The 12,250-nt window shown below is 39.3% G+C and overlaps 1 protein-coding gene across 7 annotated transcripts in view; it reads right to left on the bottom strand.

Moving 5' to 3' along the window:
- CTPS2 (CTP synthase 2) overlaps positions 1-12,250 on the bottom strand; it is a 65,949-nt gene that overhangs the window by 51,906 nt on the left and 1,793 nt on the right. For all 7 annotated transcript variants that reach the window (XM_078390406.1, XM_020786725.3, XM_078390405.1 and 4 more), the window contains exons 3-6: positions 6,396-6,566; positions 3,413-3,513; positions 2,876-2,992; positions 586-669 (exon numbers count right to left, since the gene is read on the bottom strand). In XM_078390406.1, the coding sequence (XP_078246532.1) occupies positions 586-669; positions 2,876-2,992; positions 3,413-3,513; positions 6,396-6,566 (473 nt within the window). The remainder of the gene's footprint in view (positions 1-585; positions 670-2,875; positions 2,993-3,412; positions 3,514-6,395; positions 6,567-12,250) is intronic.

The following is a 12,250-nucleotide window of genomic DNA, read 5'->3' on the forward strand; positions in this document are numbered from 1 at the left end:
AAAGATACAAGTGTAGAAACCAAAGCAAACAAAACCAGAAATAATGAATTTTAGCCCTAAGAACAATACACAAATACCATGTTTCCCCCAAAAGACAGGGTTTTATATTAATTTTTGCTCCAAAAACACATTAGGGCTTATTTTCAGGGGATGTTTTATTTTTTTTCATGTACAAAAATCTACATTTATTCAAATACAGTCATGTCATCTTCTTTTGGTTACTGCACAATGGTGGAGGGGGCGGTTTCACTTTAATGGGGCTTATTTTTGCAGTAGGGCTTATATTATGAGCATCCTTTAAAATCATACTAGGGCTTATTTTCAGGTTAGGTCTTATTTTAGGGGAAACATCTGGCTTTATGTGAGAGGAAATGCAGCTTTGTCAGTATGACTGAATAGTCAAAACAACCTGATTTTAGTAATGAATTCTTACACAATTATGTCTAATTCTTACACAGATTTGTTAAATAACTCCATTTAAATGCTTCATATGTCTTAGACATGGTCATAATTTTTTTCTGATATGCCTTTTAAAAAATCAATACTGATTTTCCATCCTTACATAATACTGTGTATCAAACTCACCAAATCAGGAGACAATCCGAGTCCTCTTAAAGCCCGAACACTGTTTTGAGTTGGTTTTGTCTTCTGTTCACCAGTAGCATTAGGCTGAAAATAAACAAATAGAAAATATCATCTCAAGTTTTTTTCTGCATGCTCACTTCATGCATGTCCTCTACATATTTCTACCGTAGAATATTATCTTAATTCCCTTCTCAACAATTACGGTTGCCAAGTCAGTGGGTGTTGGTCTTTATAATGTTACAAAGGACATTATAAATTTGCAGTTGAGTTTACATCTGAAGACATAGTACGAACTATCACAATCTTCTTTAGAGTGTTTTTTCAGAAACATCTTTATTCATTTATTTATTTAAACTAATTTTAACCAGTGTATTCGCGAAGGCCTTCACGGCCGGGATCTAATGGTTATTGTGGGTTTTTCAGGCTCTTTGGCCATGTTCTGAAGGTTGTTCTTCCTAATGTTTCGCCAGTCTCTGTGGCCGGCATCTTCAGAGGACAGCACTGTGATAAGGAGAGTATCACAACAATATACCCACAACAAGGCACACTAATCACCCATCTACAGAAAAAGACAAAAGCCCATCTCACAGCCATAAATACTCCACTCCCAAGCCAACTACACCAGAGCACAGAGTCCTGTCCTCTGAAGATGCCGGCCACAGAGACTGGCAAAACGTTAGGAAGAACAACCTTCAGAACAAGGCCAAAGAGCCCAAAAAACCCACAACAACCATAATTTTAACCAGCTTTGCTCCTTAAAAGGACCCAAAGTGACCTACAACAATTTTTTAAAAGTATTTAAGTTAATAAGTTAATTTAGTATACAGTGGTACCTCGACATACAAAATTAATCCATATTGGAATGGTGGCCGTAACTCAAAAATTTCGTAAGTCGAAGCTCCATTTCTGATAGGAATGCACTGAAAACCATTTTATCCATTCTGGCTGAAGCAAAAATACCAATAAAATAAATTAGAACACTGCAAGCCCCTGGGACTGCAAAAAACAAAACAAAACAGCGGCGGAGGCAGCGGGGACAGCTTTGGAAGTGTGGGAAGCCGGCACCCGGCGCAGAGGTTGGGGCGGCTTTCGGCTTCCCGGGCTTCCAAACTGCCCCTGCTGCCCTCTGCTTCCTGTCCCCGAAAGCCGCCCCAACCTCCACGCCGGGTGCCGGCTTCCTGGGCTTCCAAAGCACCGGCATCCGGCGCAGCAGTCGGGGCAGTGTTGGAAGCCCAGGAGGCTGAGCCTCCCTTTTCCTAACCATTGGGGCGAAGAGCGGTTTGAATTTCCCACCCTATCCCCCTGCCTTTTTTTGCTTTCATAGGTAGAAGCTCCGGCCACAAGTTGAAGCAAAATTTTGCAGCCAGAGCTTTTTGTAACTCAAAATTTTCGTAAGTAGGGACATTCGTAAGTCAAGGTCCCACCGTACAATACTAAAAAGATTAATGAATACAATACCAAAAACATAAGTAACATAAAAACACATTCAATGCAGTAAAGTACAACCATCTAAAGATCCCACTTAATCAGTCACCCAGAGAAAGCGTGGCTAAAGAGAAAGGTTTTTGTCTGCATGCAGAAGGTCAGTAAAGATGGGGCCAGTCTAGCCTCTTGTGGGAAGGTGTTCTAGAGTCTGGGAGCAGCAACAGAGAAGGCCCTTTCCTGTGTCCTCACCGGGCACAACTATGAAAGTGGCAGGATTGAGAGGAAGGCCTCTCCTATTGATATGAACACTCAAGCAGGCTCATAAAGGGAGATGTGCTATTTGAGAAAGCTTGAGACCAAACTATTTATAGCTTTATAGGTTAGAACCAGAACTTTGAATTATGCCCAGAAATGGATCAGCAGTCAATGGAGCTGCTATAAAGTGTATGTTTGTCTTTCCACAGGCAGCCCCACATAGAATGTATTACAGTAATCCAGCCAGGAAGTACAGCCTTACAAAGCACTTCTTGCTGCCAAAGACAAAAATTGTGACAAGATGAAGGCATTCAGGATAGGGATAATCTAAACCTGTGGTGAAAGAGAAAAAGACAACCTCCTTCTTCCACTGTCATCCCCTTCTCACAAAGAAAAACCACATGGAGATATTAAATGTATACAGGACACGTGAAGAGAGCAATGAATGCAGTAAGGAGCTAGCCTGTTCCCCTTCCTTATGAATCAGGTTAAATTTACCTTTAATAGGGCTATAATTTGCTCTTCCCCCACAGACCCTGAACATACCTCATATGAGTTTGCTGTAATATTCAAAATGTGAAAAACAATGCACAATATGAGAAGAATTTACCTGTGGTACAAGGCTGACGTGGATGTTGCAAAAGTTCTCCCTTTTGGCTTTAAACTGAAATTGTCGGAAAGCTTCTACAAAAGGCATTCCTTCAATATCTCCAATAGTTCCTCCCAGCTGAAAGGCAATATCTAGTTAATCTGAGCCAAGGAAAAAAGAATTCAGTTTTAGCTCTCCCCCACCCCCTTTAAGTTAGATAAAAAGGAAGCATTATAGAGCCATGACTTAATAATAATTTCAGCCAAATTCTATGTACTATCATCATCATCACCATCTTGGAACTGCAGAACTGGTAGAGACCCTATGGATCATTGAGTCTAGCCACTGACGAGACACAGTGGAGAACTGAAGTCTCTATCTCTGGCTGTGCAATCAAGGAACTAAGCCACTGAGCTATCAAGAAAATGCACAGCAATAAACAGTGATCACATAAGATTATTGCTTTGCAGTTATTTGAAGACCTTCAGAATGATAAATAAAATACAATACAGTTGTTGCTTTTACTCAGACTTCCATAAATAAATAATTCGTACTCACTTCAATTACACATATCTGAGGTTCTTTTTTGTCACCGTCAACAGGAACCTTTGCTTGGTTCATTACCCATTCTTGAACAGCGTCAGTAATATGTGGGACAACTGCAAGTAAAGCCCAAAATCAATGAAATAAGAAGTCAGAAGATTATCACCAGAGGCACAATAGCAGAGGCTTTAGAGAGCAGTGGTTCAATATAGAAGCATATCCATTTCTAATATGGTTTGGCAAAAGCTCCTGAAGAGGCTAAAGGAAGATGAATAAATGAATTAACAGGAATAAAATACAAATAGAACATGGACTTGGTTTGTATTCTTGGAAATACTGGTAATTATTTCAATACTTTAGCACAACATTAAAAGCAATGGTTCTATGTTACCACATCATAATATAGTATTTTCCCAAAACTTTCAACAACTTTACAAAATATTTCAGATTAACATTTAGGAGAAGGCAATTTTTTACATTTAAAATAAACAGTACTGAAGTGACAAACACATATCAAATATGCAACTGAACTCACTGTGACTTTCTCAGTAGGCATGTACAGAACTGCGATCTTACAAAAAAGACTGTGTATACCTACTTACTCGGAAGTAAGCACCATTGAGTTTGATGGTACTTCCAAGAATGCAGATTCACCAACCAAATCAGTAGGCATACTGTATGGCTTTAACATTGCTTTGGATAGGGGACTCCCTTGAAAACAGTGGAAGAATTTCAGTCCACAGCATGATTGCTACATTGTTAACTAGGGCTGAATGATTCCAATGTATTATGTCATCACTTCCTAATCTACATTAGCTTTCAGTCACCTGAAGGGCCTATCAAAATTGTGCTTTTTGATCTTTAATATCCCTAATGCCTTGCGACCAGTAACAGCTTATCCAAAAAAAACTGCCTCTTCCTAAGTCATTGAAGCAGAGTAGCATTTTTATGCCACTGCACATGGCAAAGGAGATTGTGATGTTGTTATATAACAAATGATGAATACTTGGAAGAGGAGAGCTTTGGAAAGAGAGATTTGCCTTGGCAATCAGTGTGGTGGTTACACAAATTTGGACAAAGAAAAGAGATTTTTTAAAGCACGATTTGATGAAGCAGTTCCTCGTGGTGCAGGAGTTAAACCGCTGTACTGCAGCCAAAACTGTGCTCACGACCTGGGGTTCAATCCCAGGTAGCCGGCTCAAGGTTGACTCAGCCTTCTATCCTTCCGAGGTCGGTAAAATGAGTACCCAGCTTGCTGGGGGGGGGGGGCAATGTGTAGCCTGCATAATTAACTTATAAACCACCCAGAGAGTGCTTGAAGCACTATGGGGCGGTATATAAGAAGCATGCTTTGCTTTGCTTTTGAAAGCAACTCAGAAGTGTTATATCTTCCTCCCAGTATCAACTGAAAAATTAGAAACCAAAGCATTATCAGCTTCTCATGATTCTGTTTTACATTGTACAGTGCTGCCCCACTTGACGATTACCCCGTTAGATAACGAAATCACTTTACGATGAGTATTTTGCAATCACTATAGCGATCGCAAAACAATGTTTGTATGGGGTTTTTTCGCTTCATGACGATCGGTCCCCCTGCTTCGGGAACTGATTTTTCGCTTAACAACTATTTAAAAACAGCTGATCAGCAGCTCTCAAAATGGCTCCCCGCTGTTTTGCTGACCTCATTTCGCAAGACAGGGAGCGGAAAATGGCCACCCTATGGAGGATCTTCGCTGCACGATCAGGTATTTCCCTCACTGGAACACATTGACCAGTTTTCAATGCATTTCAATGGGTTTTTTTTTCACTTGACAACAATTTCGCTTAACAGCGATTTTGCTGGAACGCATTATCGTCGTCAAATGGGGCACCACTGTATTAACGTCACTCCCGAACTTCAAGGTGTAGATTTTGATCATTTGAACGGTTTTGTGGCATGTGCCGATGAGAATTCAAGGTGGATGGGATGTGTTCTTTCCATGGATGCTGCAGAACGTGAAGTCAAATTTAAGGTTTGTATGATACCATTGAGATAAAAGCCTGAAATCTGGATTGACTGGCTACAAGACATGTATCTTTAAGAATGACCTTTTTTTTGAAAACTTAAAAAAAATCCGTTTTCCCAAAAATTCAAATTTTAAATTTTCTTAAATGAGTAAATTTTTTGAATATGTACAATTGCATCATGTTGTATATCAAAAGAAAGCCGTATCCATATGCTTTTAAATGGCACCTGTCCCAGGTCTGTAGCTATCATAGGTATCTATTAAATGACATATGAAGTTATTGTGGCTAGTGAATTTTGGAATTTTTTTATAATTTTGAAAATGCAATATCTTGAACAGGTGGACCAAAAAAATCTGAAAAAATATTTTTCAAGTATCTCATGATAAGGTACAAATGTACCAAAAAGGAACCAAATCCATGACATCAAGGTTCCATGCACTGGTTGCTTTGACATGGAATGACCCATGGTTGTTAGCTATGGGAGAAAACAGCCTTTTGGGGGTAGTGTTTGAGTTAAAAGAATGTCTCCCCGGACACTACCACCTCTTGCTTACTTCAGTGGGATCAATCGTCATTCTATTTTCCCCAGCCTTCAAAGAATGATTAACAAGTCTCATATTTGTCAAATTGCAATCCTCTTTACACAGAAGTAAGCTCCACCTAACCCACTATGACTTACCTCTGTGTAGACACACCCAAAAGGTTGACACTAATCTTTTAAACTTTTGATTACATCTACTGTTTTATTGATGATGTTTGTATTTTGATGGGTACTGATAATATATGTTAGATAGAGAAATTATCATAATTTCTACACAGATGACTAACAATAGCAGAGGGAAGACCTTAGACAGGGAAATTTAGGTTTAAATTCCTATTTGACAGGAAGCTTCTTCAATGGGTTTGGTCGAATGACAACCTCTCAATCTCTAATTTACTACATAAATAGATAAGGAAATAATCTGCATGAATTCAACCACCACAGAAGTACCTTGAACTGTTTTCCCCAGATAATCCCCATGTCTCTCTTTATTGATGACATGTTGGTAGATTTTTCCAGTGGTAATGTTGTTATCCTTGTAAAGATTAATGTCTAAGAATCTTTCATAATTTCCCAGGTCGAGGTCAACTTCTCCACCATCATTTAACACAAAAACTTCACCTAAAGAAAACAAAGCAATGTTTCTAACATTAATTTATGGTATGTTTCTAACTCTAAAAAGTATATTATCAGTATCCTTAGAACATATACATTATATGTAACTGGGTAACTTATGAAATGAGTAAACATAATACAGTGGTGCCCCGCTTGACGATTACCCCGTTAGACGATGAAATTGCTTGACAATGAGTTTTTTGCGATCGCTATAGCAATCACAAAATGATGATTCCAATGGGGGTTTTTCATTTTACGACGATCAGTTCCCTGCTTTGGGAACCGATTTTTCACTTCACGACGATTAAAAACAGCTGATCATCCAGTTTTCAAAATGGCTCCCTGCTGTTTTCCAGATCTATTTCCAGATCTATTTCTGGAAGACAGCGATGCAAAATGGCTTCCCTTATGGAGGATCTTCGCTGGACGAGCAGATATTTCCCCCATTGGAACACACTGACCAGTTTTCAATGCATTTCAATGGGGCTTTTTTTTCCACTTGTACAGAGATTTTCCTGAAACGCATTATCATCGTCAAGCAGGGCACCACTGTAGTTTCAGTCATGTGTTCTTCCAAAACCACAAAAAAGTATAGAAGCCTTAATTTTCTATCATAGAAAAGTGAAATATTCTCTTTTCCCAGGATTCTGTGAAAAAAAACAATAATGCTGGGAAAGGTTGAAGGCAGCAGGAAAAGAGGAAGACAAAATACAAGATGGACTGACCCCCAAAGGGAAGCTACAGACTTGAATTTATAAGAGCTGAGCAAGGCAGTTGAGGGCAAGACAATTTGGAGATTGCTCAACCATAGGCTCCTCATGAATCAGAGGCAGCCTGATGGCAGATAACAACAAATCAACACTTCTTATTCCTGTTTTAGGTTCCGAGGCTCCTCTGGGTTCCCTTTCACCTAATGGAAATATTTGGACCTTCAGAGTGGGAGAAGGCTTTCAAAGAGGCTCAGAACCTAAAATAGGAAGGGGGTTAGGAAGCTTTTAATTAATGTAAATTAAACATATCTGATGCCCGGTCCAGGTCACACCAGGTGCAAAGTTACACATCAAGATTTTGCCCACTGTACATTTATACTATGCACTTCATTCCTGATCCTCAATCACTGAGGTTACTGGGAGGTCTGACTAGTTTCAGTATATGGAGAAGCATAAATTTTAAATTGGTTCTAATGTATATAGACATCTGATGCAACTTTGTCTAAATGTAAAATATTACTATTACTAGAATTGTTTCTTACCCAAATTGTCTCAACAAACACAAAGACATATTCTGCTGCCTCATTGTGGCATGAAGCTGGCTCTGAATTCTCAAAAGCTGTTTCAACAAACCACAACCATTGGTAGGTTCCATTGACCTGGTTCTACCAAGTTTTCAAGTGCAGCCTCAACAACTGTCATCTGAGGGCCAGAATAGCTAAGTGCAAGAAATGTTCATTACAAGAAGGCAGGTCATCAGGTAATGAATAGGCCAAAACAAATATGTCCACAACAATACTGTATAATACAGTAGTTATAATTTGCATCACTGGAGGGGCTACCTGCACCAACAAAATCACACATCACAAGGATTTCCTGGCTGGCTTTAAAAAACTCTATATAGGTAAGTAAACTGAACTCATTTGTTTCTTATGCAATTTTAAACCACCAAAGAAACATGAAAGCAACAAGCAAAAACAACTGATGGAATTAAGTGAAACATGCTCTGATGTATATACAGTATTTAATTTATGGGCAGGCTGAGAGACCCTTTGATGCAGCAGATCCAAAATGCAGGACCAATATGATAAACCTTTGGATCTTTGCCCTCTGCCTCAAATTAATAACTCCCTTTTGCTCCTCTTTTAAGTCAGATTTCTGATTTGGTGAAGAGGAGTCTCCATAGGTACCTCTGAGGTATTGGGGGGGGGAGGTTAGCTTCAAATCACTCCTATGAGGTTGGACCATCAATGAAAACCACAAAGGGAGAGACCCACTCCTTCTTATGGCTCTTGGCATTTTCTCCCAAGATGACAGGACTGTACCTTAAACTCTCTTTATAGACACTCATTTTTCATCTGAAATATTGTTCCTTCTTACACCAACAGTCTTACTGCCCTGGAAAAGTGAAAACGAAGTTCTTCAAAAGGGCTACATCCTAGACTTTGAACATGGCATGCTCAAAATCCAAATTTACTTCCTATGGTGAATCAGACCTTTCCCTGTCGAAGAGAAATCAGAGGAATGCCTATTATAACCTATACTCTCAGCACAGCAAGAAATGTTTCAGTCATCTCACTTCAGTTCTACACTGCACACTCCATCCCATCTGCCAGGTGACCACACTTCTAAAGAATTAAATCATCAAGGTCTGCTTTCATTGTGAAGAAAGTCTGAAAATGGGACTTTACAGTAAGGACTTCTAACAAAGTTACATCATTATACGCTCCAACTAGGTGGTAAAAAATCTCTTACCCAGATTATTCAAGTATGTCATTTAATTGATCTGGAGCTGAGGGATTTGTGATACAATCCCATCTGTCTGTTTTTATGGTCTGTCTTAGAGTTTATTGGTTCAGAAAAAGCTAGTGTGATAACTAAGCAACTGCACTAATATAAGGAAGGTAGTACATATATTTTAAAAACTAAATTAAACAGATTACAGTGGTGCCTCGCAGAACGAGCGCCCCGTAGAGCGATGAATTCGCTCTACAGTGACGCTTTTGCGATCGCTAATGCGATCGCACAGCGATGCCCCCAATGGGCGAAAATCGCAGAGCGAAGGTCGGTAAGCGGTTCACTTACCGACCTTCGCTTTGCGACCCGCCGATCAGCTGTTCCGCGGCTTCAAAATGGCCGCCGGAACAGCCGAAAGGGTCGGCCACAGCGTTTTCGTGCCCTTGGTAAGCAAGGGGAGGACGCGAAAACACTGCCGGAACAGCCGAAATGGCTGCGCGCAGCGTTTTCGCGCTCTCCCCTCGCTTATCAAGGGCGCGAAAACGCTGCGGCCGGCCATTTCGGCTGTTCCAGCGGCCATTTTGAAGCCACGGAACAGCTGATCGCAGCCATTTTCGCGCCCTCGTTAAGCGAGGGGAGGGTGCGAAAATGGCTGCCGGCCATAGAAGGACATCGCTGTACGGTAAGTAAATCAGCCGATTGGAACGCATTAAACTAAGTTTAATGCATTCCAATGGCTTTTTTCTTTCCGCACAGCGATGTTTCACACAGCGAGGGTTAATCCGGAACGGATTAACCTCGCTGTGCGAGGCACCACTGTAATTTCCATCAGAGGCAGAATTTATGACATTTGGAAGTCCTCCAATAATTCTTACTAGCATTTTCTCACCACCAAACTGTTTTACTAATAAAATTATGAAAATTGTTCCTTATTTAGATGATCCAAAGTCCTGTTATTTACTGAAGCTCCTTCACAAGAGTGAAGGAGGCTGCTTTTTTTGTATTTGCCAGATAGTCATATTCATTAATGGCTCATTAGGTATGTTTTAAGAAGGAAAAAGAGGAACTATCTAGCACAAGAAAGACTGACTCATTAGGAATATCACCTTCCCTTATCCCTTAGAAAAAAAGAAATCAGCTCAATTAAGTCACACAATATATTTCATAGCCTGTGCATGCTTATCATGGACATAAATGTTCAAGGTGGCTAAGAAGCTTCATTAAAAACAAATTAGAGAATAAAACCATTAAAATCCCACAATAATTAACTTAACAAAAAGTAAATTTTAAACTGCCAGTTTTAACAGCTGTGTCTTCATAATCTTCCTAAAAGCAGTGAGAATGGGAACTGATTGCAACTCTGAGCAGGATGCATTGCACAAACATGGAACAACATAAAATAAATTGCTCTTGTGTGTTCCTGTCAAGTAGACCTCTGCAGGTATTGACATTCTCCAGAGGGTGTCTTAACATCCAGAAAGGTTCACAATGAACCACGGGGCCCCTTAAAAAGGCACAGCACAAGCCATCCAGGGCTTTAAAAGTTAACCAATAGTGTGAAGTGGCCTCACAAAGCAAGCTGTAACTAATGCAGTCTTTTGATATTAGGATAACATGATTCTATACCATGTATCAATCTGCAGTTTACCTGCTATCTCAGGGAACAAATGAAGCACCTATACACTATTCAAGAATAGCCCCAGAAACAGCACATTGCAGCAGTGTGCAACACAACATAATTTAAAGCAATATTTATTTATTTATTTGTTTGTTTGTTTGTTTGTTTGTTTATTTATTTGTTTGTTTGTTTGTTTTATACCCCGCCTATCTGGACCGATGGACCACTCTTGCTGAACACAAACAAATTGGGTACTTTTTATCCCACCTCCCCTTTACCTGTTTGATTTTATTCTGCCATTCGAAAAGTAGAGAGCAAATCAACAAGAATTTATATCTGGCAACATCTATTTTCCCAAATTGTAATTATGTAATGGAGGATTCTGTTAAAAGTATGCTTTCACTTCAGGCTAAAGTGACTTGTGAGCAATGTGGAGAGTAAGTCTCAATTCTGTTCAAGTAGTTTCTGTAAATTTTATCGATAGGGATACAATTCTTCCCTGTATTCGGGGTCCCCATGAAACACCATGGAGCTCAGCTTTCTCCACTGTTGGCATGATATAAACCATTCCTCTTTCACAATGAGATGATCCAGTCACAAAAATCTTACCAACATATACAGTTATGTGAATAGAAGGTTCAACATACATTATACATGTAATCAAATCAAAAGTGGTACTGTATTTTTATTTCTGCTCTGCTTCTACAACAGTGTTGCTTTTGACATTGTTACATTTCAGTCTTTCAGTTTCATCATGATATTCTGAAATTACTTTGTGGCTACAGTGCCTTGCACCCTCTAGTAAATGTATGATGGAATAAAAATAAATTATAGTGAACATTCACTAACGAATATAAAGTGTCAGTTCTGGAAAACTAGTGGATTCTAAATGAACCCTATTTGGAATGAATCTGCACATAGCTATAATCACTGTTACTCAACCTTTAATGTTTGGCACCTTACTAGATAATCTACCTTCACTGAAAAGTGCTAAGCTTGTAGACAAGATGAAAACAGTTGTTTAAGGTGTCTGAAATGTGATGGCTTTTTCACACATAAAAATCATCACTTTAACACTGGAACAAATAAATGATGGATATGTATGTGTGAATCAGCCTTTACTATCCTTAGAACAAAACAGGAAATGAAATGTAAAACTAACTCTGCAATCTTTGTATATTCAAAGGCTTTCACAGCCGGGATCTGATGGCTATTGTGGGTTTTTCGGGCTCTTTGGCCGTGGAACTCTGTCCTACTCTAGTCCTCTGAAGATGCCGGCCATAGAGTCCGGCAAAACGTCAGGAAGAACAACCTTCAGGACACAGCCAAAGAGCCCGAAAAACCCACAACAACCATCTGTAATCTTTGTTATGCTTACTCAGAAGTAAGTTCTATGGAGTTTACTCACATATAAGTGAATGCAGGATTAAAATCATAATTAATCTAGCAATCCTATACCTTTAGACCTGGGAGTAAACCCTATTACACTAAATCTAACTTACTTCTAAGTAGAAATGCATACAAATTAATGTAACTAGCAAATAAATCTCAATGAGATCAGCAAAACATAGGTTAACACAAGTATACATTAATGCTGTATTGGAATATATATAATGTCAGACACC

Source organism: Pogona vitticeps, chromosome 3, assembly GCF_051106095.1.
Source record: "Pogona vitticeps strain Pit_001003342236 chromosome 3, PviZW2.1, whole genome shotgun sequence".
In the NCBI taxonomy this organism is placed as follows: Eukaryota; Metazoa; Chordata; class Lepidosauria; order Squamata; family Agamidae; genus Pogona; species Pogona vitticeps.